Source organism: Etheostoma spectabile, chromosome 12, assembly GCF_008692095.1.
Source record: "Etheostoma spectabile isolate EspeVRDwgs_2016 chromosome 12, UIUC_Espe_1.0, whole genome shotgun sequence".
NCBI classification, from domain to species: Eukaryota; Metazoa; Chordata; class Actinopteri; order Perciformes; family Percidae; genus Etheostoma; species Etheostoma spectabile.
This window is the reverse complement of record NC_045744.1, coordinates 9,033,800-9,058,610: the sequence shown is the minus strand read 5'-3', so window position 1 is coordinate 9,058,610 and position 24,811 is coordinate 9,033,800. Positions and strand designations below refer to the sequence as shown.

Sequence of the window (24,811 nt, the reverse complement as noted above, 5' to 3'; positions counted from 1 at the left end):
TACCTTTTTCTAGCTAATGTCTCCTTTCAAATGCATGTCCTTGAGCAGGAATCCCACACAATAAAAATGTGTGAATGGCCAACCCTTACACTACACTGTACACAAGTGAATGTTCAAACCAAGACTCAATTATTATGGCATTTGCTGTTATGTCTCTATAATTCAGAATGGAATACTTTTGACCCGAGGTTTAGTACTTTGTGATACCAGTCACCCTTATGGGATTACTGGTATAGCTTTCTTGTTTAATTAGTGTCTGTTCTGTCTTTTTTTTTAATTGTGTGTGTTTTTTTATTATTGTTTTTTATGAACCATGAGTCTAATAATGAAGGCTATCTAATACTGTAACATTTCATATTTGGAGACCTTGAATTTGGATCTTCACTTGAATATAAATAGAGATACTTTGGTTTTGAGCAGAGCATATGTAGCCTAATAACGGACTCGCCGAAGGGTCCAGGGAGTTGAAATGGTTAAATTGTGAATCTGTAATGTTTCAGCAGTGTGGTGCATTATGGGATGAGTGTCAATGTCAGCCCTTTTAACGTTACTTTTGACGTTTCACGTTAATCATTGTGTCAGCAATCATGTGCTGCTTTTAATTACAACTCAGTATTGCATATTCCCTCGACAAAATAAAATAAAATAAAATAAAATCACAGTGAGTGAACTTGAAAATTAATTTAGAATTTGTCTCAAAAAATGCCAAAAGGGAAACAGTCCAGTTTGTCACACCTTGAAAGCATGGATGAATCATCTTCAAAAGAGTTACACACAGTGAAAATATGGCTTTGAATACCACTTGCGCTCCTTCTTGCGCGCGCACACACACACAACACACACACACACACACACACACACACACACACACACACACACACACACACACACACACACACACTGGAACAGATTGTAAAAAAGCTTGAGATGAAAGCTGTATTCAAGGTGTAATGGTGTTGTTAAAGAATTAATTGCCATGGTCACAGGGGGTAAAAAAAAAAGAAAAATGAACGTAAATGATGAGAGAAAACACAGTATGAGCATCAAAGTGGTCTGGTGGGAATACCGAATAAAGCACCTAATACAAACTTTGCCTGGCCAGGAAAAGCGGTCTGCAGACAGTCATGACAGTAGTCCGGATGCCAGTCAAACTTAGCCCCGCCCACAACATTTGAGGTCGGGTAGTTCGTTCATATTCTGACTAGAATCTGAGTATGACGACGTCAAGCTATCATAACAGAGGAATGGACAGAATAGTAATCATGCTTTTTATAAAACATAGCACAATTTATTGGTTACAGTCTTTATGCATATGTTGCTCCTTGTAGGCTTTCATTTGTGAAACATTGTTGAATAGAACTTTCTTTTGGAAGGAAAAGCAACTATATCTGTACCATATCCTCCTGGGACATCTTTCTCACTTTGTGTGTACATCTTTGGGCCAATTCCTTTCTTTTATCATGCTGCTACTGTTCAGACCTGTTTATCCTTACATTGACTGCAGTTACTTCAGAAGCTCACTGTTGATTTGTTTCCCTTGTAGCAGTAATAGTTGATTGTGACATTTAAAGGGAATTTATTGAAATGGCCTGTCTTTCACTTGCCATGTATTGCATACATTTCTTGTAAGTTTCCAAATCACTATCCGTCATTCCACGACTTTCACAACATGTTCCATAAAAGTTTAATGTAGGCCTCCTGAAGATACACGTCTTTACATCTCGATTACTCCCAGGAGCTCTGATTACAGACAAACCTGATTGAATATACTTGCTCCGAGCCACTGCAAATACATTTTAATGCAACATTATTGTTTTTTTTCCTCACAGTCATGCTGTGCTTTGTCGTGATAATTTGTGTGCATTGTTTGCATTACCTTCTTGTATTGTGGTTACAAAAATACTTTAGTTTCTAGAGAGCAGTGCTTTAATTTACACAAATCAATCTAATCTAATCTTTCCCCATTGCTGCTTTCACTTTGCTGCCCATGCAGCACCAATGGTTTTCAGTCACATTCAACCCCAAGAGGTGGGACTTTTTATTCAGCTTAATGAAACTTAATGCAAGAAAGAGTGGAGGAAGAAGAACATTAGACACGTGAATTTGCAAGAATCCTTGCATTTACCAAACGTTCATTGAGGCAGCCCTAACAAACCACTGGAGCTATTTCTGGACCATGGACGTTGCTTGGACACTGGTTGGTGGGGAGGAGGAGGGTGGAACAGCAACTACAGGTAGATACGCCTCATAAGTGGATAAGGCAAAGCCCTGCTGCTACAGTACAAAACTCACAAATTCCATCAATTTTAAAGTTATATTATAAAGTACCAACTTTGCTGAAACATTCATTGAATAAATGATTTATAAATGCAATATATAAATGTACAGATGCATGCATCATTTGATCCATTCTGATCATGAGATCAATCAGAAGAGTGGGAAGGGTTGAAGTCTTGCTGTGCTGAAACTGCTCACAGCAGGACTGTTCTGCCAGAGATCAGCTGATTTTAATGAACATGGATATCTCTAAATCAGAATAAAAGGAAAATTCATATGCAGATCACATTTCAATGCAGATCCCAGTTTCAATTTGTAACTCCTTTCTGAAAGATTGAGGCAGTTTTTTTATGGTGAAGCAGGGTAACTTAAGAGCTGCGATATGAATGTCTTACTGTATATCGGTGTTATATGAAAACAGCAGCCTTTACATTCTGCTGTTTGTTTTGGAAGATGTAACGTTTGACTCAACAGTGGAAATGACAGCTTTGCCCTTTGTTTTATTTCCTCTAATTCACATCATGTCTGAACTGCATGTCAGTATAGAAAAGTTGCTAGATCATTTACTGTGAGGATTGGCACGGAAAATAAAAGCTTTTGAGACAGCAATAAGGGAGCTGAAGCAATTGAAGCCCAAAGTGTGTTTGCACTGAAAAATGTACATCTTTGCAACAATTATGGTGTGAAATCCCTGGGATCCAGCTGGGAGGCACCTTCCTTGACTTTATTAAAGAGCACACAAAAAGCGTGCTCCATATTCTGGGGCTTTCATAAAAAAACAGGAATTAATCACTGTTGATGGGAACAGCAAATACTATAGGACTTACAGCAAAGCAGTAATCCTATTATCCTATATCTGTTTTGCAGATTGCATGCATAAAACCAGAAGGCACGACTCCTAATTAAAATTCATCAAATTCGAACGTTCCAACTGTTCAAGGTAGAGGTGAGGCTAGAATAAAGATTGTCTGCTGAAGTGGCCACAATTTTAATATAATATATATCATGACTCACCTCATCTACAAACATGCAGGGGTTGGAAGCTAAATTATTTCAGTTGCAGATCAAAGTGAAATGGCTCATCTAAACCTGAGCTAGAGATACAGGGATAACTAACACTAATTATTTACAATTATTTTGTACCAGCATAAACTTGATAAATCCTAAATAATTGTGCTCTGGGGAAGATGAGAGTTCACCACAAAATGGCAGATCAGACAGAAAAGCTGTCCTTACAGTGAAGTCCAGGCACCACCATACACAGCAGCCTTTTCTACTCAATACAAAATGGTGTTTACATGTGCACTAGGATTCTGTCCTAGCACTGTGTACCAGTACCTGTATTTTCGGGTGCTCTACATACTTATGTAAAACGTTCTTGTGGTCAACCACAGAAAAAAATGGACAGAGCTTGAACTGCTTCAGCTCTGCTATTCCATGAATCCATCTTTTGAGTGGTATAAAGCAGAGGCCAGGAAATATCAATAAGTAATCACCAAAGTTATTAATGACATATTTTTTACCTACAGACTCCTTGCACTGCTGCATTTGACACGATGGACTATGAAATCCTTATCTTTTGTTTGGAGCAGCAGGTGGGCATTAAGGGCATGGTCAAGGTCCTACTTGTATGATTACAAGGTCAGACCATTACTCAAGTCTCTTGATGACATAAAGGCCTGAATGGCTGATACATTTTGGCTCAGTACATCAACTCAACTATAATTAATCTAGGAGACTTAAAAACACTGGATTAAAAATATAAAATACAAGACGTTTCAGTGTTTATCCGGCAGTCGTTGAATCAATCAACCAATTGGCTGGCCCAAAAAAAAGCTAGGCGGGACTACGATAATGCATTGTATGTGGAGATCAGTAGTCCTCTGTTGCCCGTCTCCAGATGGTTCAAACCCCAGCCATGCATCTTTTAACTGGAACACGTAAACAAGAGAACATTTCCTCCATTTTAGCCTCACTCCACTGGCAGCCCGTATAGCTTAGGATCCACTTTACAATTCTTTTATTTGCTTTTAAATCCCTCAATGGTCGTGAACTACCCTACATCTCTGAGCTGCTACACCCATATACACACACCCTTTCTCTCAGGTCAGCTGATTAACTGCTCCTGAGTGTCCCCAAAACAAAGCGTAAGATCAAAGGGGGCCGTGCCTTTGCTGTGACAGGTCCTAAACTGTGGCTGGATCTGTCTCTTCCCACTAGACAGGCCTCTCCATAGTCTATTTTTAAATCTCTTGTTAAACCCCACCCTTTCTCCTTGGCCTTTGACACCTGACGTTGACATTTTGATTTTTATTGTTTTATTGTATGGCTGTCTTCTCATGTTTTATGGCTTTAATATGTTTCATTAGGGCCCGAGCACTGAAATGCAAGGGCACCAACGGTGTCCTAGCACAAAGTGCAAGGAAACTATTGCTTTCTTTCGTAAGGATTATTATTCAGCATCTCTCCCATCTCTTTCATTTTTGAGGGTCTTAGCATGCGGGAAAACTCACAAAGACTTGCACACGTCAGATCTATGAAAAATCACAAAATTCTGTAGTGATTGGTCTAGGGAGTTGACAGGGGGCTCCATAGTGCCCCCTAACGTATGCCCTAAATTCAAAAAAAGTAATAATTTATCATAGTAACTTTTGTTATCATCTGGAACTCTATCAAGCTATTTTTTGAAAAAAAATCACAAAATTTAAAAATTTACGATAGGGCAAATTTTGTGTGAAATTTCTCAATTTACAAAGACTTGTTTGAGGACTTTAGGATCTACGAAAACTCTCAAAATCTTGCAGCCATGTGCAGAATTTTAAACCATGAATCTGAATTTAGGCTTAAAAGTGGTATGGTTGCTCTATAGCGCCCCCTAACTGGTTAAGCCTGGTCCCTTGGGCACATTTTTGACGGCCTCAATGTATACAAAAATTCACAAAAAGTGGCGCCCACATAAACACTCTGGAGCTTTGCAAGATTGTTCAGCGATTTGGCCCATTCCTGTAAGCGGGTTCAATAGCTCCCCCTAATGCGTGGAATGTCTTTAACTTGGACATAGTTACTCCAATCTTCACCAGATTTGATATTGATATTGCGCTAATCATTGCAGACATACAGTATTTCCCATTTACCTTTATTAGCTCTGCCCATCCGGAAGGCCATTTTGAATGTATACATTTTCAGGTGTTTTACATTCTTTCAAACCCCTCCTAGGCCATGATTGCAATCTTCTTGAGTCTTTGCAGGTAGTATCTACTGACACTCATGACAAAAAGTTATCCAAAGAAAGTTATAGAGTACCAACTTCCTGTCAGGGCTGTTGAAAGAGGAAGTTGCATATCTGGCCAATATTTATTCCAATTGCCACCAAACATGACACAATTGTTCCGTATAGCGACTTGGGCACCCATGCCAAATCTTGAGTGAATTGGTCATTAGATGGCGCTGTTAGAATTAAAAAAAAATATATATATATATGGGAACCATACTTTTTCTAACTACTTCTGGGCTGTGAATCCAATCTGCACAAAAAACTTGGATATACACTTGGTGGACCCTCGTGACAAAAACACAATGCACAAGTTATAGAGGACCAACTTCCTGAGGTGGCTGTTGAAACAGGAACGGCTGTATCTTGGTAAACGGCATTCCACTTTACATGAAACTTAGAATGTGTAGCCTACATGTGACATTGAGCCGCCCCCTATACTTAATCTACACCCATGTACAATATATTGTGGGTTTTTTAACTCAATTTGGTGATTGCGTCACATTGGGGAGAGTAGCCTCAGATGAGGAAGAGGTGGAAAGGCAAGCAACCGTTTTAAGGAAAGAGCAGGTTGGGTCACACACAGACAGAAGCACACACACAGAAAGCTGCAGCAAAAACAATCCCTGACTTTGCAGTGTCTGACTGTTGCGTAAATGCACTGCCGCAAAGAGTGCCGTTTGCCAGTACACAGCTGAATTAGCACAACTTTAGGATAACACGGTGAAGGCAGCTCCGATTGGTTTCATTTTTCTCTCTACTGACAGCAATCCACATTTACAAACAGCAGACCTACATGTTGAAATCAACTAGAATTCTACTTTAACAGAACAGCTTTGGAGTCATTGGAATGGTTTTATGACTTTTTTTGAGTTGAATGGTGCCTTAGTGCCTGTGAGCGGAAAACCGCCCTTGGAACTTTTACCGGACTCAGCATCAGAAAGTGTCACAACACTGTGCTCAGACGGCCATCCAGGAACAGCTAACAAGGTAGCAATGGAGGTTTTTTTCCAAGTTTTTCTCACTATTTTCCTGGCTGAGCAGGAAAAAAAGAAGCAGAAACTTAAGAAAGCATTGTCGGAGGAACAGAGGAAATGGAAACTGCAGATTGACTGAGCGAGGAGTCAGTCACAAGTAAACATAGGAGCTGCCAAATATATATTAAAAAGCTGTGGGGGGAGCTCTTAGAGAACCTGCAAGCAAAAGCAAAAAAATACCCAAAAACCTGCTAGGCCCCTTTTTAAAGGCTTTATGTGAGTTTTTTCTCCCCCTAAAAATTCAAGTAACGCAACAAAACTGCTGGCGTATATTAGAAAACCCACCTTTAGTCACTTTTGGTTTTGGCCCCCTACGGTTAATAGTTTTTGTTTCCCGGTTTCATGTCCCCCCGGGGGATACCAAAAACTCCCAAAAAACCCCAACCCGTTTTTTTAATAAGACACGCATTAGGCCCACGTCCCCCTTCAGTACATGGGCGGGGTTTCCCCCAATGAACGCTCCTTCCATGAAACAAACATTTAAAAAACCCAAACTACCAAGATAACGGGCATTATGTTTTTGTATGTGATATCCATCGGTAAACATAGCGAAGTCTAGTACACAACCCTTTAAGACATGAGAAATAAGGCTTTGGGTTTGGGTTTGAAATCAAATTCCGAGAAATAGAACCCCTTTTGACACATAGCCCCAGTGTTCATTTTTACATTCGGTTCGTCCGTACCTGGTGCATGGTCCCTTTGTGCGTCACCACATGCAGCACATTCACTTTTCTAAATAACTGGGTGTTTTTGTATGTGATTACTTCCGGTTGGAATGTTTGAAAGCCAGAACACAATCTCTAAGAGCACTAAAAAAAAGGGTGGTTTAAATAACCCCAAAACTTGCGAGACTAAGACTGTTACTTTGACTCGAAGCTGTTGCCAGTTACTTCTTTTCCCGGCAGTAGCCTGGTGCCCGGTTAAAATCCAATCATTCAGTCCAAATCGTGCTGCTCGGGTAGCCTTTCCCTAATGTCCTCACCCCACTCCAGTTATGAGTAAAAAAAAAAAGAAATGAGGGGGTCTTTACGTATGGCCTAAATTCTCCCGGTTCTTTGACACATTTGGGGTTAAATTAACTCGGGGTCTTTTTGTCAACACTAGTTGGTGAATACCTTTAAAAAAGCATTCCTGATGAATTTAGAAATACAAAGAGTTGGGGGAGGGTGAAAGTTAATTAGTTTTTTATAAATCATTTTCATTGCTTTAATTTTTAAGGACATTCTCATCAAAAAATTCCGACTAAAGTTTAACTTTTTTCATGCTATTTAGCAGAACTCCAGAAAAATATGTTTTTTTATAAGATTTTTGGGTAAGACTACTAATGAAAACTTAATTGTCTACTGCACAACTTACTGCTCTGTGTTAACACAACTTGACCTGTTTAGTTTCACCTTGTGTTAAAGCGGGTTTACACGCACATTTCTAGTAAAGTCAACTAATTCGGGATTGAAAATGGATGGATGCATATTTATTCCTGGATGAAAACATTACAAATTGGCATGGTTTGTGGTTTGGATTGATACCCATCTACATAGCATCAGTAATATCGGTGCTGTGCCAACAAATTATTAAAAGACAATGCCGACCTAGCAACAGCCTGTTCACCCTGCTGCCGCCTGGCAAGTGATCCAGCTTTTTTCCTCAGGCATCTCAACTCATCCTCTGTATTGTCCACCATTGACAAATAGTTTAGTGTTTGATCTTGTGTACTATAAACAGACTACAACATGCATTATATTGTGCAACCTTGTGTTGTAGAATAACAATAAATGAACTTTGAACCTTTGAAATGGCAGACAATAGCATTGCTTGTGACTGATGATACGTTTTGATTACGATTTTAAAGGCATCGGTGGAAAAATTGCTATCACGCCAATGTATGAAGTTTGCATTTAAAAATTAAGCCTAGACTATTTTTGTCTACTTTTTAGCGGCAATTATTACATTGACATTTTTTTATAAAAACGCACAATATCTCAGAAAAGGTTGTACGAGATAGAAATTTCTAGTGCAGTTGCAAGAACACAAAGAACCACCTTGAGTGTATCCACTACAGGATGTCATGGCGTATGTGTAGACATGCCAACAGTTTTTTTAAGGTTTAACACCTAGATTCTTTGTCAGTGTGGGAAATTGTCAATATGCTTCAAAGATTTCAATTATTGGATTCTGGAGTCAGCACAGTGACGAGTGGGTCTCTTTTGATGTAATCCTTTTGTGTTTCTCAGAAGGTTTCTAAGCATCAGAGCATTCTGTTCTATCTTGCCAGTTGACAATGTGGCACAAAGCAGTGCAATCAGTAAGCCATGCTGTGTTCATGTGCTGTACAGTGTAAAATAGTACTTGAACAGAGTACTTGAAAGTATTTTAAAAACTCATGTCGTTACAACCTTTGACTGCTAAGCTGGAACTGTTGGAGGGCACAGTACAGTGTGGATGAATTGATAGAACAACATGTCCCAGCTGTCAACATTTCCAAAATGCCCATGGAGCATTGCTAGGAGACAAGAATAAACTAAACAGTGGCACATGTAATGAGCTTTAAACTGCTTGTAAAAGCCCTGGGATTAAAAACGTCCCAATTACATCAGGAGGGTGAATTTCCTTTGTTAAAGAATAATAAAATGTTTTGGTTTTTTACTCCAGATCAATATAAGCGTTAGTTTGGTAAAAAAGCAAAATAAAATGCAACGCATCACTGTTGCTTTCTAATGTGAAAAGTGGGCTTCTTCAACAGCTAATGTATTGTATTGCATAAGTAAACTGTAACAAAAAGTTACTAAAAACAAAGCATTACACTTTGATAGTGATACATACAACTTCCAAATGTTGTTTGTTGGTCTGTCTGATTCTGCCAGGTAAGTACTTTACATTTTGTTGCTCCCTGGTTTAATGTTTCACTGTGGCTAATCGGCAAATGTGAAAAGATGTGTTAGCAGATAGCAGAGAAGTTTGAAGTTGCTGTGTAACTCAGATCCTTTACAGCTCTGTCAATTATCCACTTGTGATGTCAGTTAATTTTAATCTCTGCATGCACCTTTCTTATTTTTGCCGTTTTGAGCGTCTGTTAAGAGCTCGGTACCTGTCACCTGCACTGTCCCATGTAGAGTGACACTTTAGGACATGGCAGGAAAAAAACCTACAGGTGTACTAGTTCTTCACATTGCATGGCTCTTGTGGGGTACTACCCTTTGCTTGGTGAGAATTTTTTTTTTTCAAGATGCTGTATGATAACTATATATTTGATTTCCATACTTTTGCAATCAATAACATTTACATTTTAATTATCTTTTGTTTAGCCCACAACAAGTGTATTAGGTACGTTTTTTTTTTTTCAAGCAAAACACAGACTACACTCACAATTTTCACTTTTGTGCAGTTTTCATTTGAATACTGTTCCACATTTATTTTTGACTCCATTTACACAGACTATGATGTGGACGGTGGACGGGACCTTGACATTTTTGACATCAATGAAGGTATGTGGTCATTTTTCATTCTTTTGTCCCCGGATTATTATTCAGTAACCATTGTAAACCAATTTTCCTTGTGCTCGATCTCTATAGAGGCAGGGTTAAATCTAGTAGAGGGGGACATTGTGCTAGATGAGGTATGTCAATTTTACTGCTTTTAATTTTCACTTGCACAATTGAATTTTGCGAAGTAAAACATAATCTTGACTCATGTCGTTCCTGTCTTTGTGATTGCTTTTATTGATTGCCACAGAGACAAACTCGAAATTCCATAATAGGAGAGGAGTACAGGTGGCCAAAAACGATCCCATACTACATGGAAGACGACTTAGGTAAGAGTGCCTGGTAGAGACTGGTTTTAGAAAAGGTTTCTGAGTTATGTTTTTTCAAGGAATAGGGATGGATTTATAGGCTACAATATATTCAACTAAATTAATATTATGGTAAGCCATGATAAAAAAGTGCAAGTATACTGGTATGAACTACCCAACGCTATATGTAGTTATAACCTCCACCTTGACCAACTGTAATATTTAAGTACTGCTAACATATTCATAACACCCGTAATCGGGTAGAATTTAACAGCATTGGCAGCCCAGATGACACTGTTTAATGCCGTTAGCCATGTAACGTAAGCTGCTATAGTTATAGTTATAGTTGATCCATATAGAATATAGCAGCACTTTCTACAGTAAAAAATTGCAGATTAACACTAGAAGTGCCGGGATTCCATTCTAGAATTGCCGTGAGCGGTCACTTATGTGTTAGGATATATTTAGAAAAACAAAATAACACCAAAATGTAGAATTTAATGAGTTAAATTATACACTTGAGTAGCCTCATAGGCGACACTCATATCTGAAAAATATGGTATGGAAATTCATTCAAGATACCTCATAACACCAGATACCAAGTATCTTATTTGAACATGTATAACCTAACCGAACCTGGCACTGCCTCTGTTTTGGTGTCTACTGTGGTGCCCCGCTGCCCTTTTTTTCTCTATAAACTCCACTCTCAGCTCCTCTGCCAGTTGTTGCATTAACTTCCCACAAACAACACATATCGGTCAAAATGACCGTCATGGCTGTTCTAGTGTTAAGGCTTTTAACCCTTGTATGGTATTTGGGTCAAATGGACCCATTTCAAATTTTTACAAGAAGAAAAAAGTTAATTTTTTCTACCTGAAAATCGATGGCCTTACCTTATTTTGTGCGATGAACATGTATTCCTGACTCAATTCAGAAAATTATTCTGGATATGACAACTTAGGTTTTTTCTAAGATAAGAATGATCACATAGTGGATTTTTAACATGAATAATGTTCTAGTAGATACTGATTGCATTCTCTAAACATATATGTTACCTCAGTTGTTTGAAAGAAAATATTTGTTAATAGATTATGAAGTAACATCTTATTTCAGAATTGTTTTTAAAACCCCATATAAGTCACGGGTCAGTTTGACCCCAAGGATACGAGAGGGTCCCGAAATAGAAGACAATACAAGGGTTAAACCAAATACCACATAGACAGAAAATGTGAGGTGATTAAGAATGGGGGGGGGGGGGGGGGGGGGGGGGGGAATTTAACAACACTGGCAGCCAAGATGACATTTGACTGCTGTTAGTATGTAATTAGCTACATGCAACAGCAGTGACTTAAAGAAATACTCCAGTCCTGCCTACCTGGAGCAGATAACCAATCATAGAAGGCCGGCTCAGAGCGTAACACTTAGGCCCTGTTTACACGTACATGGTTATTTTAAAACGGAGACATTTCCCTTCATTTGTGCCCTTCATTTACACGCAAACGGAGAATTTGCCTTTGAAAACAAGTCTTTCAACAAACTCCAGCCAGAGTGGAGATTTTGGAACTATTTGTTTGCACGTTTGCATGTAAACTGAGACAAACACAGGTTTAGGCAGCCGAGGAAGTGAGGAAGAGAAGAGAGAGGAAGACATCATGTCCTACTGGACATCGGGATGTAAATGTGATCAATGTCTCCCTGTTTATGTGCTTTAGCAATAATGTGTGTCAACATGGTCATGCTTATAAAGCCTCTTTGAATTTAAAAATTTGAAGTGATTTGTTGCTATTGTTGCTATTTTAGGGATTCTGATTGGCTAACGTGTAAACCTAGCCTTAGCCAGAATAGAAAAAAACAGTTCTGAAAATCTGAACATTTTAGCTCTGGGGGATTTCTTTATAAGACATATACCTAATTATTTAAAGTTTTTACACGTTAAACATGTAAATCCAACATTATAACATTTTAGATTTGACAGAAAATACGGGAAAGCACACTTAATAGAGGCCTTGAATTTGCACTGCATTGCAATCAATCTTAAAAGGGGCTTTGAAGTCAAATTTGATCATCTTTAACAGAATTGATTTATCATCTGCTCTGCAGAGATCAACGCAAAAGGTGTAATTCTGAAGGCCTTCGAACAGTACCGGCTCAAGACCTGCATCGACTTCAAGCCTTGGAGCGGAGAAGCGAACTACATTTCCATCTTCAAAGGGGACGGGTAAGGCAAAAATAACTTTTGTTCTTTGTGGCCTGTTTATATGGCAAGACAAGTTGTACATTCTTAAAGATCAGTGCATTACCTATGGTGTATTCTATAGTTGTACAACAAAAATCCTCAATGGGACGTTCATAAAAGCCTTGTTTTTTATTTCTTCCAAAAGCTGTTTCTCCTCCGTGGGAAACCGGCGAGTTGGGAAGCAGAGATTGTCAATAGGGAGCAACTGTGACCGTATTGCCACCATTGAACACGAGTTCCTTCATGCTCTGGGTTTCTGGCATGAACAGTCCAGAGCAGACCGCGATGATTATGTTAATATCATGTGGGACCGCATCTCAGAGGGTATGAATCTGTAACTGCTACACTGCCAATTTAATTATAATTAATATAAATTCTTCCCATCACCCCACATATCTATTATTCCTTCGTGACATGCCTAATTCATAGCTCATATTTTTTTGTGTGTAATTATACATCTTTAAGATGGAGAGGGAGTGTAAACTAGGTTTCATGTATGCTTTTTTTTACACAGTGTACATTCCAATCAAAAAAAAAAAATTACTACATTTCATGCAATGTTTGCTATGAGGTTTGTAATGTAGGACTTTATGCAGCAGTGGATTTATTGTTTGTTTGATAAACATTTGTTGTATTCCTGGCTGCATAATCTCAACAAGATAAGCAAAAAGATATTATCAGCACGTCAAGGCATCACAGTAAGATCTTGCTTTGACCTACGCTCTTCAAATTGTAATTTAATGTCTGTGGTTAAAGTACAGTTTACTCAAATCTTTTAACACGTGTTAGCTATTGATAAGCCACTTTGATTAATGATCCTACCAAACATCTCTGAAATCCAACCCCAAATCTTTTGGAATGGAATAAGACATTGTGAAATTAAAAAAGGTGTCAGTCTGCCCTGACTGACACCTTTATTTGGGTCTGATCTACAGGTAAAGAACACAACTTTAACACTTACAACGACAACACCTCCAGCTCTTTGGGTGTGCCCTACGACTATGGCTCCATGATGCACTACAGTAAAAATGCCTTCCGCAACGGCACTGAGCCCACCATTGTCACCAAGATCCCTGCTTTCAGTGATGTCATTGGCCAGCGTATGGAGTTCAGTGACAGTGATCTACTCAAGCTGCACCGCCTCTATAACTGCAGTAAGAGTCAACAAACAACACCCAAGTTGGGTTTTACTATGTGTAAAAGAAGTGTTGTGTCAGGTACAGCAGTTCAAAGTCCTACACTTGTTTAAGTGTGTTTATGAAACGTCTTCTAGCCCAGGGATCCACGTTCCTGGACTCATGTGACTTTGAACGTGAGAACATCTGTGGTATGATCCAGGGACAAGGGGATGAGGCAGACTGGGTCAGGGTTACCAAAGCTGATGGAGGGCCCAACACGGACTACTCCAACATGGGCAAATGCACTGGTGAGAAATCTCTTGCGGGAACATATTGTACATGACACATGGTGCAGATGTATAGCTCTGTGTTGCAAGACAAGTTCAAATTGTTTTCACATTTTCAAAAGGCAGTCTTAAAATGACGCTCACATGCGCATACATTGGAAAAAGTGTTTGGTCACTGTCTCCATACTGTCTCCATACTGGCCCTGGGGGAAAAAAAAACTTTCAAATACAATTCCAATGTAGATGGACACAAATTGTCCTTGTTCTGTCTTGAACGTTCTCCAAAGTTAAACCAAAGCTAATATGAGGCTTTAGCAGTCTGAGTTAGAAAAAGAAAGATACAGTCTTTAAAGTATGAAATTCCACCTTTTGTGTTATTATCCCTCCCCCACAACTCAGCAAGAAAACACAAAGAGGACATTTCAAACTAAAAGACCCTAATTTTGGAAGATATATCCACTTGATTTGGTTAACTTAAACAGATGAAGCCTCGTTGAACTTTACCACTGAACTGTAAAATACAAGGACTGGTTTTAGGCATGTGAGAGTTGTTTTCAAGATTGACTTAAAAAAATGTACACCTATCTTTTAATTGTTGCTATATGACAGATTGGCTGTTGTAACGGTCCCTCTTATCCACTGTGCAAAGTGAATTAAAGTAATGCTAAGGTATTGACATTATTGATTAAGTGAAATTCGGCTCTTTAGGCTCGGGATATTTCATGCACTTCAGCACTGGCACAGCCAACACAGGGGATATGGCTCTGCTGGAGAGCAGGCTCCTATACCCCAAAAGAGGATACCAGTGTCTGCAGTTCTTCTACTACAACAGCGCCGGCCCCAGCGACTCACTGAAGATCCATGTCAGGGAATATGACAATGCTAACCCTGATGGAAAACTGCGCTATATTAAGACCATAGATGGTGACTATTACTAAATTCTGCTTCTGCTTAACATGTTATGATTTTGCTTGTGCAATCTGGTCATCACGATCTTGCAATTCAATAAATTCCATTTCTTACCTCAACAGGCTCCCCTCAGGACCTGTGGCAACTGCATTACGTGAGTCTAGACGTCAAAACAAAATTCCGTGTTGTCTTTCAAGGGACCAAGGAGGGTTCTGGGGACTTGACAGGGGGACTGTCACTGGATGACATCAACCTTTCTGAGACTACATGCCCAGAGTTTATATGGCGTGTAAAAAACTTCAGTCACATTATGGAAAACACCCCATCAAACACATCTATTTTCAGTCCCCCATTCACCTCTAAGGAGGGTTACGCCTTCCAAATGGAGCTGTACCCCAGCGGTAAGGCAGGCTCCCCTGGTGAGTTGTCGGCTTATGCTCATCTAGTGGCCCGTGAAGGAGACACAGGACAGAAATGGCCATGCCCCTGGAAACAGATCACCATGATGCTGATGGACCAGCACCCACACATCCAAAAGCGCATGTCCAACCAGCGCAGTGTCACCACGGACCCCAACATGAAGGCAACAGGTGCAGTTACATTCACTGATAATAAGATTCAAATCGACTATTCTTTATGTAACAAACAAACCATTGAAATACTATATTCATAACAATGTCCTTTTAACCAGACTCTGACAGATTTTTCTGGGACGACCCTCGCGAGGTAGGCGTTGAGGTCACAGACACAGATGGGTCCAAGTATTTCAGAGGGCCAGGCTCCGGCACTGCAGTGTATCTCAGCCACCTCAGAGCCAAGAGCAGGGATTTTATAAAGGGAGGGGATGCCATCTTTCTCCTCACCATGGAGGGTAAGAGAACCAGAATACAGTATAAACTCAACACATTTTAACATAAAAAACACATGGTGTGTGCAAAGATATTTAAGATAAAAGGGAAGAAATGTATCGCCATTTATGTTATATTTTTTGTAAATCCTTTCACACATTACACCAATTAAGCTATTTATTCATTCGTGTGGTACACACTCATCCCTGGCACTCATGCAAAACAGCACATTTATGGGATGTTGTATACCAATGATGCAAGATTACATCTAACATCTCCAAGGTTAACATCTCCACTTGTCAGAAAAACACTACAACCATGAAAATCCAGTCTGTTCCTTCACTTGGATCCAATTAACCACTTTCTCCCTATTCAGATGTGTCTCATCTGACAGTGACCCAGCCTCTGCCTTCCACAACCCAGCAGCCTGTCACCACTGCTGTCACCACTGCTGTCACCACTGTACCCATTAATGTCTGCCTCAATGTGCAATGTCTGAATAATGGAGTCTGCGTGGTGGATGAGGGGAAGGCTGCTTGCAGGTGAGCGCCTTTTGACTGCACTCACTTAACTTTGAATAAACAATCAGAGAGCCTTAAAGCTGTCAGACTCTTTACAATCTAAATTGAGCAATCTACATTTTCCCTATCTTCTAGTGTTACCTTATCATTTAAATTATTTGTAAAGGAACAGTTCAACATTTTCGAAAATACTGTATGCTTATTCACTATCTTGCGGAGTTAGTTGAGAAGATTGATGCCACTCTCTTAACGTCCTTTCAGTATGAAGGAACAGCCAGCAGCACATTAGCTTAGCAAAGAAACAGGGGCCAAACAGCTAGCCCAGCTCTGTGCAAAGGGGGAAAAACCACATACCAGCACCTTCTAAAGCCAGTCTGATACAGTATTGCTTGCTTGCAGGGATTTCTTGTCCGTGCACAAGTTTTTGCTACCTTTGGACTAGGGCTGTGCAAATATGATATTTTTGACCAAATACCTAAATGTCAATATTGGTAAGGTTGACAATTGATGCTTTCACAAAATATATTCCACAATGAGATTTTAGTTAAATAACCATAAATAATGCTGATTAAATGACTAAGTGGTTACATACAAATAAGTCTGTTGAGTTCAGAAAATTACATTACCTTACTGTAATGCAGCCTTTAAAACCAGGGGGGAAAAAAACAACACTTACCATATTCCAATGTCCAAAATCTAAGAAGTTATACAGTCTCATATCACAATGTCGATCAAGATGGTTCGATCAGGTCTTCAGGTCTGATTTTTCTCTCGTCCTCTTTGGTTTTTAGGTGTGTGGTGGGTGATGACTGGTGGTACTACGGGGACAGCTGTCAACACAAAGGCTCCATCATGGATAAAACCACCCTTGCACTGGCTTCTTCTCTGTCTGTACTGGGAGTAATGCTGCTGGTTACAGTAGTCAGCGTCATCTGTCTGAAGAAGAAATATAAGAAACGTGCTAATAACAACAGTGTTGTCATGGCAAACATTAGTGCCATTCAGAAAGCGTAGTGGGAGACCCTGACGTTTCCAATGACAACTTGGTGAACAGAAGGAAACTGCAAAATAAAACAGACTTTAAGTAAAATAAATTGATCTTTTTCTGTTCAGTGTTTTTCGATAAATATCTTGTGGATCAGGCTTTGGATTTATAGATGCAAGGCTTTAAACTAGCTTAGTACACTATCCAAAAAAGGTATGAATAAAAGCTTTAGGCCTGCCTACACATTATTCCAGGCCCAGTTTATTATGCAACTTTATTTTATACAATGTATGTAGTAGGGGGTCCCTGCTCCATCTCTCTTTCAGTTAAGGGGTCCATGTCTTAAAAACGTTGCAGACCTCTGTTCCAGATCAAACCCACTGAGTCTATCATATCATTATGAGATTGCCCTCTTCTGGTCATTCAATGTTAAAACACTAGAGCAAAAAGAATGCTATTGTAAATAAATTCTGAATTCTTTCACATAAAAAAACCCAATAGAGCATGACTTATATTCACAAATTTAAAATTTATTATACCAAAGACAGGAACATCTGTGTTGTCTCTTTTCCACGTGGATATATTTGTTTGTATTACTGAATTTGACACAGTCATGCCGGTGATAACAGTTACTGTAGGAGGGAAGTGGGACTAATATTACGTGTGGGTGTCCATGTATGTGCATTTGTGTGTATGTATGTGCGTGCATGCGAGTATGCATGCAAAGATCTGCCTATAAGTGTTCATTAGATACAGTGATGACTACAGGACATCACACTCAAACAAAGTGGAGCAACCCATGGCAACTTTATGTAGTAATATTGCATGGAATGTTCGGTTTTCTGACCTGCAATTGCAGATATGTGTGTGTGTGTGTGTGTGTGTGTGTGGTGTGTGTGTGTGGTGTGTGTGTGTGTGTGTGTGTTTGTGTGTGTGTGTGTGTGTGTGTGTGTGTGTGTGTGTGTGTGTGTGTGTGTGTGTGTGTGTGTGTGTTTGTGCATGCGTGTGCATGTGCGTGTGCGTGTGCGTGTGTGTATGTATGTGTCAGATTTGTGGGACACCTCCATAACAGCAAACTCTTGGTGAACCTCACGTCCTCCCCACCACTAAAACCTTCACCGACATACAGGTACGTAGTTCCTTTAAAAGCATCAGTATACAACATTTCTTTTATTTACAATCATTGGAGAAAAAAAAATCACCATTTCTCTCAGAGAAGATTAGTAAAAGTGACTGAGTCACCATAAAGAGTATGCAACTCCTAGGAGTTAGTATTTAAAATTTCTACAAAAAATTTCTATGCCATTTTACAGGCCAAGAGCCATGATTTACTGAAGAAACACAGTATTTAAGTGCCCTATCTACAACAGTTAAGTGTGGTAGTACTGGTGTACCATTCAACATAGTTCACTGATAATAAAAACATTATACTTCTCTGTTTTAAAAAGTTCTGTCAGCAACTTCACTGCTTTCACATTAAAAGATATGGTAAGTTCTTACAAAACAAACAAACAAACCATGGAATCGTTATCCATATTACCAAGTGTTGTGGCAAGCTAATGCTATTGCAAAAAGACTAGTGTTAATTACATACTCAGCTGGTTGTCTAATGTAAAAACAATGTTCCATAGTCTGTGAGAAGGGCACAACCATGGACACCAGTAGCTGTGTCCACAGCCTATTCAAAGGGTTGAGTATCGTTAAAGGGCTCATTTGCTTGTTTCATCTCATGAGTTGCTGGGTTAAAATGGGTGGATCACATTACAGTGCATGATTCTTCAATGATGAGGCTGTGTTGAGCTAGGAAGGCTGTTTAGAAAAAGTATGATCCAACTTTTTCATGTGCATTTTACAGCCACATGTTTGTGTCCATACACGGAAAGTCAAACTGGTTAGGTCGATGGTACAGTAGGCTTCTGTGCATGCTGCAGCTGGGAGTGAGATGAGGCTGTAGTTGGTGGTGTTGTTGTTTAGAGAGGGGTATCATAATAGTCTGTGGGCTGATCGGTCCCTGGTGGTTTCTGCTGTTTCTGCTGATGCTGCTTCATGATTTCCTTCACCTCCTCCTCCAGCTCAGGCGGGATGATGAACTGGTCATCTGGGTCGGGCTGGGCTGGAGCTGTGAAGTACCCTCCGGACTTCTTGGAGGGAGCGTCAGCAGCCACCTCAATAAGATTGTGGCTCTTTTCCTGGCGTGCCACCGACCCATTAATCCTCCTCTTGCCTGCCGACTTCCCTCCATCCCCACCTCCAGCTCCGTGCCAAGGCTCATCTCTATCGAGCCCATTCTCAGCCTCACCGAGGCTCATGTCGGCCCCTTCCTCCAGGGGCTCTGGGGTGCATGGCGGTGGAGGAGGTGGCGGAAGAGTCAGCAGGGTTTGTTCCTGGCTGGAAGATGAGGGTAACAATGTATGGGGTGACGAGGAGGAGGAGCACTCTGCTTTGAGGCAGTGGACATCCGCCTCTACTTCTACACGGCTCCCATTAGAGAAAACACCAGCAATGGGTTCCTCATCCTCGCTGTCCAGCCCGTTGTCAGACAGGGCGCTGGAGAAGGTGGCACTAGACAGCTGCCTCTGGAAGGAGCCTGCTAAGCAGGCGGGATGAAGGGCACAGCAGCTGCGGGCAGAGGGCAGCTCTGAACCTGGGAACAGGTACTGGCAGGTCTGGGTGGTAGTGTGGGTCTGCTGGTTCTGTAGGGATAGCGGGTGGGCCTGATGGTGCAGGTGGAAGTGTGGATGGTGGGGCTGCTCGTGCAGCAGCACCAAGGAGCTCTGTGGTGGCTCATCAGATGAGGCTGTGGAGCCCACCTCGCTGCTCATCTCACTAGTACTAATCTCACTGCTGATTTCACTGCAGGAGGAAGGCGGCACAGGGAGGGAGCCATCTGAGGGCCGCTCCTTGATAGCAGAGGACGATGGGGGATAAGGGCCCAAGCTGGGACTAGGAGGTGGGTGGGGAGGCTCAGAACAGCAGCAGGAGCAGCAGTCTTCACTCACACTGAGCTGGACCACAACAGCGCAGAGGCTATCTGTGCAGCCGTAGCCCTGAGCCAGCGTGCACAGCTTCTTAGCAGCAGCCAGGGCATCAGGGACATTCCTAACAGCCTCCACAGCCTCGGTGGGAGACACGGCATCCCACAGGCCTCGGCTACCCAGAATGAAGAACTCATCCTGGGGGGTGAGAGTGACTGTCTGCACGTATGGACAAGGAATGACAGATGGGTATAGAAAGGAGTAGCCCATAATTCGTGTAGAATCTGTCACGCCATTCACCTTGTTGTCCTGTGGAATAGAGCACAAACATCAATACAGTGTTCACGCAGTGCACATCTAAAGTTACATTTACATTATCGTACTCCACATTGATTACAATGCATGCTTTTAGGGATGCTGGGATGCTTTCAGGGATATCTACCTCAGTGATGATAGCCCTGTGCTGCCTGATCCTGCGGTATTCCTCCTCAAGCCCCACATTTTGAAGCAGTGATAGTGCCAATGGCTTTCCATCGCGGCACAGGATGGCCTGGCACTTGCCCACATTAGCAGCTGTGAGGGTGAAGCAGCCACCGGGGTCGGTGGGGTCGTGGCGAATGTGACACAGAGCCGCTGAACCACCCAGTTTCTGCCCAGCAGTTCCCAGTTTTCTATGGTGGCAAAGAAAGAGGGGACAGAGTAAATATGTTAAATGTCTAGTCTCAATCAATCCTTTCTGCAGATTATAGTTTGTGCTAGCAACTAAAACGTATTATGAACGATTTGTAACAGAAGAGGACGGCTTATAGAAAGGCTTGTTGTCATGCACCTTTGCATGACGAGGAAGGTGTTGGTCATGTAATCTTCTTCGCTCTTGGTCTTGTGTAGTTCTTCCGCCAACACGTCATTCATCGTGCACTGCAACAAGTAGGGCACCTCCACATTCCTGTCCCCATCAAACACACCATACAGGGCCTCGAGACTCCCGCAGAAACGGTTTACTGAGAGAGCTGCAACACACAGTCTAGACAAGAAAACAGAAGAAGGCCAAAACGTCATTGAGGCGTGTGCTCAGTGAGGAAACAATGAGGGCTTCAAAACTCTTCTGTTCTCCAAATATACTCCAATTTACTCCACTCTCTTATAACCATGGAAACAATACCTTCTATGATTCCTTTGACTGTACAGCAGACTCTCAGACGTGCCCACTTATCACTTATATAGAAATATGGAAATAATATGTACAATCGCTTGAATATCTTTTTTTAGCGTTGAACTGGCAATTTAGCCCATATGAAGATGTTTTGACGTGTTAGTTTACATAAATCATATTTTCAATAAGCACTACTTCAATATTTCCTTGGCTCGAGTCATCTGGCTTTAACAATGTGCATTCTCATGAGGATTGGATTAGTGATGCTTCACTGGACAAATGTGATGCTGGTTGTTTTTTCTCATTGACTGAATGGAACTCACTTATTCTTGACGCCCGAGGCCTCTGTGTAACCATGACTCCACACAGCAGGCCCGCCTGACGCCTCATTCGATGAAAAGGTTGGAGGCGGATCAATACGGAAGCAGCGGATATTGCTGAAAAACATGAAATAGATGACATTTACTGTAAAGATACACAGTATTCTACTCAGCATTTCTATATCGTGGTTTTTATCATAAACAGGTTAGATTAGGTCAGATAAAAGTATTTATGGAGGAAACTGGACCATTAAAATAGCAAGTACTATTATACAAAGCAGTATCACAACACTTACATTAATACAGACTGGCAGAGAAATTTTAAGCATGAAAAAAGTAATAAAATACTCCCAGTGCAAACTATGTAGACACATTGTCAGAACTACTGTACATGCAGAATTGCACTGTAACTAAACTCAAAAAGACCTACAGAAAAAAACAATGACATACTTGAGCTGCTCAAGGGTCTTGTGGTCCAGGTTGAGACGAGGGTTTCCCGTCAGGTCCAGCTCCTGAAGCTTGGGAGGTAGATTCTCTGGTAGCGTGATCTCACTCAGCTCATTACAGCTCAAATCCACACACTGATAACAGAGGACAAGATACTCACGCACATGCAAATGCAGTTTGGGACTTGTACATACACTGCACATAAAGATCCGCAGAGATGTTATTACATAATACTACTGTCTTACTTTCATCTCCATCAGCTGCATGACCTCAGGGAAGACCTCGATGGCGTTGGAGTGGGCGATGAGTGTGTGCATTCGCCGGCAATTCATGATGGTTGTGGGCACAGTCTTCAGCATGTTTCCGCTCAGGTCCACCTCCTCCAGCTCCTCCAACTTGGCCATTTTACTGAAGAATGAGGGGACATTACTGGGTGAGTTGAGTACATAAAACGATGATTTGCATCCCAAATGTGCAGATTTGCACTTGCATTTGAATTGATTCTTTAAATCCTTGTAGATTTAACCTATTGGGGGTTTAGGACTGTTGGTCGAAAAATAGTTGAAGACCTGGACTCGTGAAAATTGTGTGGAACAATTTTATACTATTTTATAGTCTATTTTATGGTCTAAATCTGAGAGTTTTAACAGGGGGTCCACAGAGGGGCCACCAAATTATTGGTGATTTATTGAAAATGTTTTTCAAAAATAAAAATGTCCTAAGATGAATCCAACATATTATTAGAAAATATCAATCTGCCTATTTGTGATAAGCTTACCGGCCAATAGGTAAGATAGCCATCCACAGATACAGTTCATCCTAAGGATTCACTATACATGATTGAAAATCACAAACATTTTAAAACATGATTTATGAAATCATGACAACAATTAATATTTGAATAGCTTAGTATTCTATGATTATAGACTTTAGGCCGCCCTACACATTATTCTAGGCCCAGTTTAATATAAATCTTAATTTTATAAAATATATGTAGTAGGGGGTCCCTGCTATGTCTCTCTTTCAGTTAAGGGGTCCTTGGCTTAAAAAACATTGAAGACCCATGGTCAAAATGGATAAGAACTATATAAGTGTCGGCTGTAAATTCCTAATTTATTAGTATCTGTATTACATTTTAACTGTATAGTATATCAGTATCGGTTTCCAAAAGCCAGTATTGGTTGAGTTAAATACGCAAAAGATAAATCAATAACGAAAATAACCAAGAGGATCCGGGCGGGAGGATTCCTTTCTGGATGTCGTGCAAATGGAGCTCTCTACGGCTCGCGTGAATGGAGTGCCGGCAAGGACTTTAGACACTTGGCTCAGCATTAGTGGATTCTTGCTATAGAATACAGCCTTCACTACTGTTTTGATTGGTCCCCTGTCTTGTGTCTGTCTGTGTGTGTGTCTGTTTATGTATGTGTTTATGTATGTTTGTTTCTGTGTGTATTTTTTGTAAGCTGGGGAGGTCACTCTTTCTGTACTTTGTAATTGTTCTTAATATCTAAATAAAACAAAAATTGATCACAAAACCCCCCCTTGACATTAACTGTTAGTTCCAGCTCTATTGTAAAAAACACAGGCGAGGCTTAAGGGAAGAGCAAATGACAAAGTGAATGTAAGTTCTTTACCTGGCCGGGAAGGTCTGGAGATGGTTGTAGGCCATGTGCAGAACACGAAGATGTGTATGGCCCGTTAGCAGGGGTACACACTTATCCGTCAGCCGGTTATTGGTCAGGTAGAGTTCCTGCAGGATGCTGTTGCTCTCCTCTGATAAGCTGGATGGCGGCAGGTGCTCCAGTTTGTTGGCAGACGCATTTAAGCTTCGTAAGCTGACAGTAGAAATTAAAGTACAGACTCATTTTTGTGCTCCTTCAGACAAGGACATAAAACATAGCGCTGAGTCACTTTAATAACACACTTTTACATGGATACTTACTTCTATAACCCCCCCATTAAAACTTCCCTCCTCTACCATCTGTGTCCTGGTTGGATGTTTTTCATTTGCCTGTCATCCTTGCCCTTGGATTTCTTGTCCTTGATTAGAATCCTTTGCATAATTTCTAACCTTCATCTTTACATACCTGCATTTTTTTTCCTACACTTGATCTTCTCTGGTGCATTAGCTGATAAAAAAACAAATCACTTCCAGCTTATTATTAATGCTACCTGTCAGATTTGAGGAACAGGTTGCAGGGCAGCTCCACCAGTTGGTTGTGCTGTACGTCCAAAACCTCCAGCAGAGGGCGCTCCACTCTTTCAGGCAGCTTCTGCAACTGGTTATGTCCTGCACTCAGCTTCCTCAGACTGTTGCTGCATAACAACCTGCGACATAAAGAATATACAGATTGGGTCAGTACTACAACATTGAGCATACACATTTAGACTCTTATGAACCTACAGTGGGTATATATATGTATAGATATATGTATAGATAGATAGATAGATAGATTGATAGATAGATAGATAGATAGATAGATAGATGGTAACGGGGTTGCTGAGCAGGTGACAAAATGTTTTTTGGCTTGTGAGCGATTAGACTGTAACTGAATGAGGCTGATACCGTCATAGAAATGAGGATAGTGCACTAGGAGAATGAAGGTGAGGATGAGGATGTGAAAAAGGAAAATAGCAGCG

The 24,811-nt window shown here is 40.7% G+C and overlaps 2 protein-coding genes across 2 annotated transcripts in view; one reads left to right on the top strand and one right to left on the bottom strand.

The window, feature by feature from the left end:
- The first annotated feature begins 9,636 nt into the window (after positions 1-9,636).
- Positions 9,637-17,460, top strand: mep1bb (meprin A subunit beta b). Its single transcript, XM_032530929.1, has 14 exons — positions 9,637-9,786; positions 9,888-9,906; positions 10,017-10,067; positions 10,155-10,198; positions 10,315-10,393; positions 12,473-12,590; positions 12,754-12,932; positions 13,544-13,762; positions 13,882-14,034; positions 14,722-14,937; positions 15,045-15,512; positions 15,614-15,793; positions 16,147-16,312; positions 17,083-17,460. Exons 1-14 carry the CDS (start codon positions 9,712-9,714, stop codon positions 17,303-17,305), a joined length of 2,190 nt encoding a protein of 729 aa, XP_032386820.1. The 5' UTR covers positions 9,637-9,711; the 3' UTR covers positions 17,306-17,460.
- Positions 17,461-18,465: 1,005 nt separating this feature from the next.
- phlpp1 (PH domain and leucine rich repeat protein phosphatase 1) overlaps positions 18,466-24,811 on the bottom strand; it is a 50,306-nt gene continuing 43,960 nt past the window's right edge. The window contains exons 10-17 of the mRNA XM_032530928.1: positions 24,344-24,499; positions 23,806-24,006; positions 22,417-22,579; positions 22,175-22,305; positions 21,728-21,841; positions 21,081-21,275; positions 20,694-20,922; positions 18,466-20,560 (exon numbers count right to left, since the gene is read on the bottom strand). Of these exons, the coding sequence (XP_032386819.1) occupies positions 19,247-20,560; positions 20,694-20,922; positions 21,081-21,275; positions 21,728-21,841; positions 22,175-22,305; positions 22,417-22,579; positions 23,806-24,006; positions 24,344-24,499 (2,503 nt within the window). The 3' untranslated portion in view covers positions 18,466-19,246. The remainder of the gene's footprint in view (positions 20,561-20,693; positions 20,923-21,080; positions 21,276-21,727; positions 21,842-22,174; positions 22,306-22,416; positions 22,580-23,805; positions 24,007-24,343; positions 24,500-24,811) is intronic.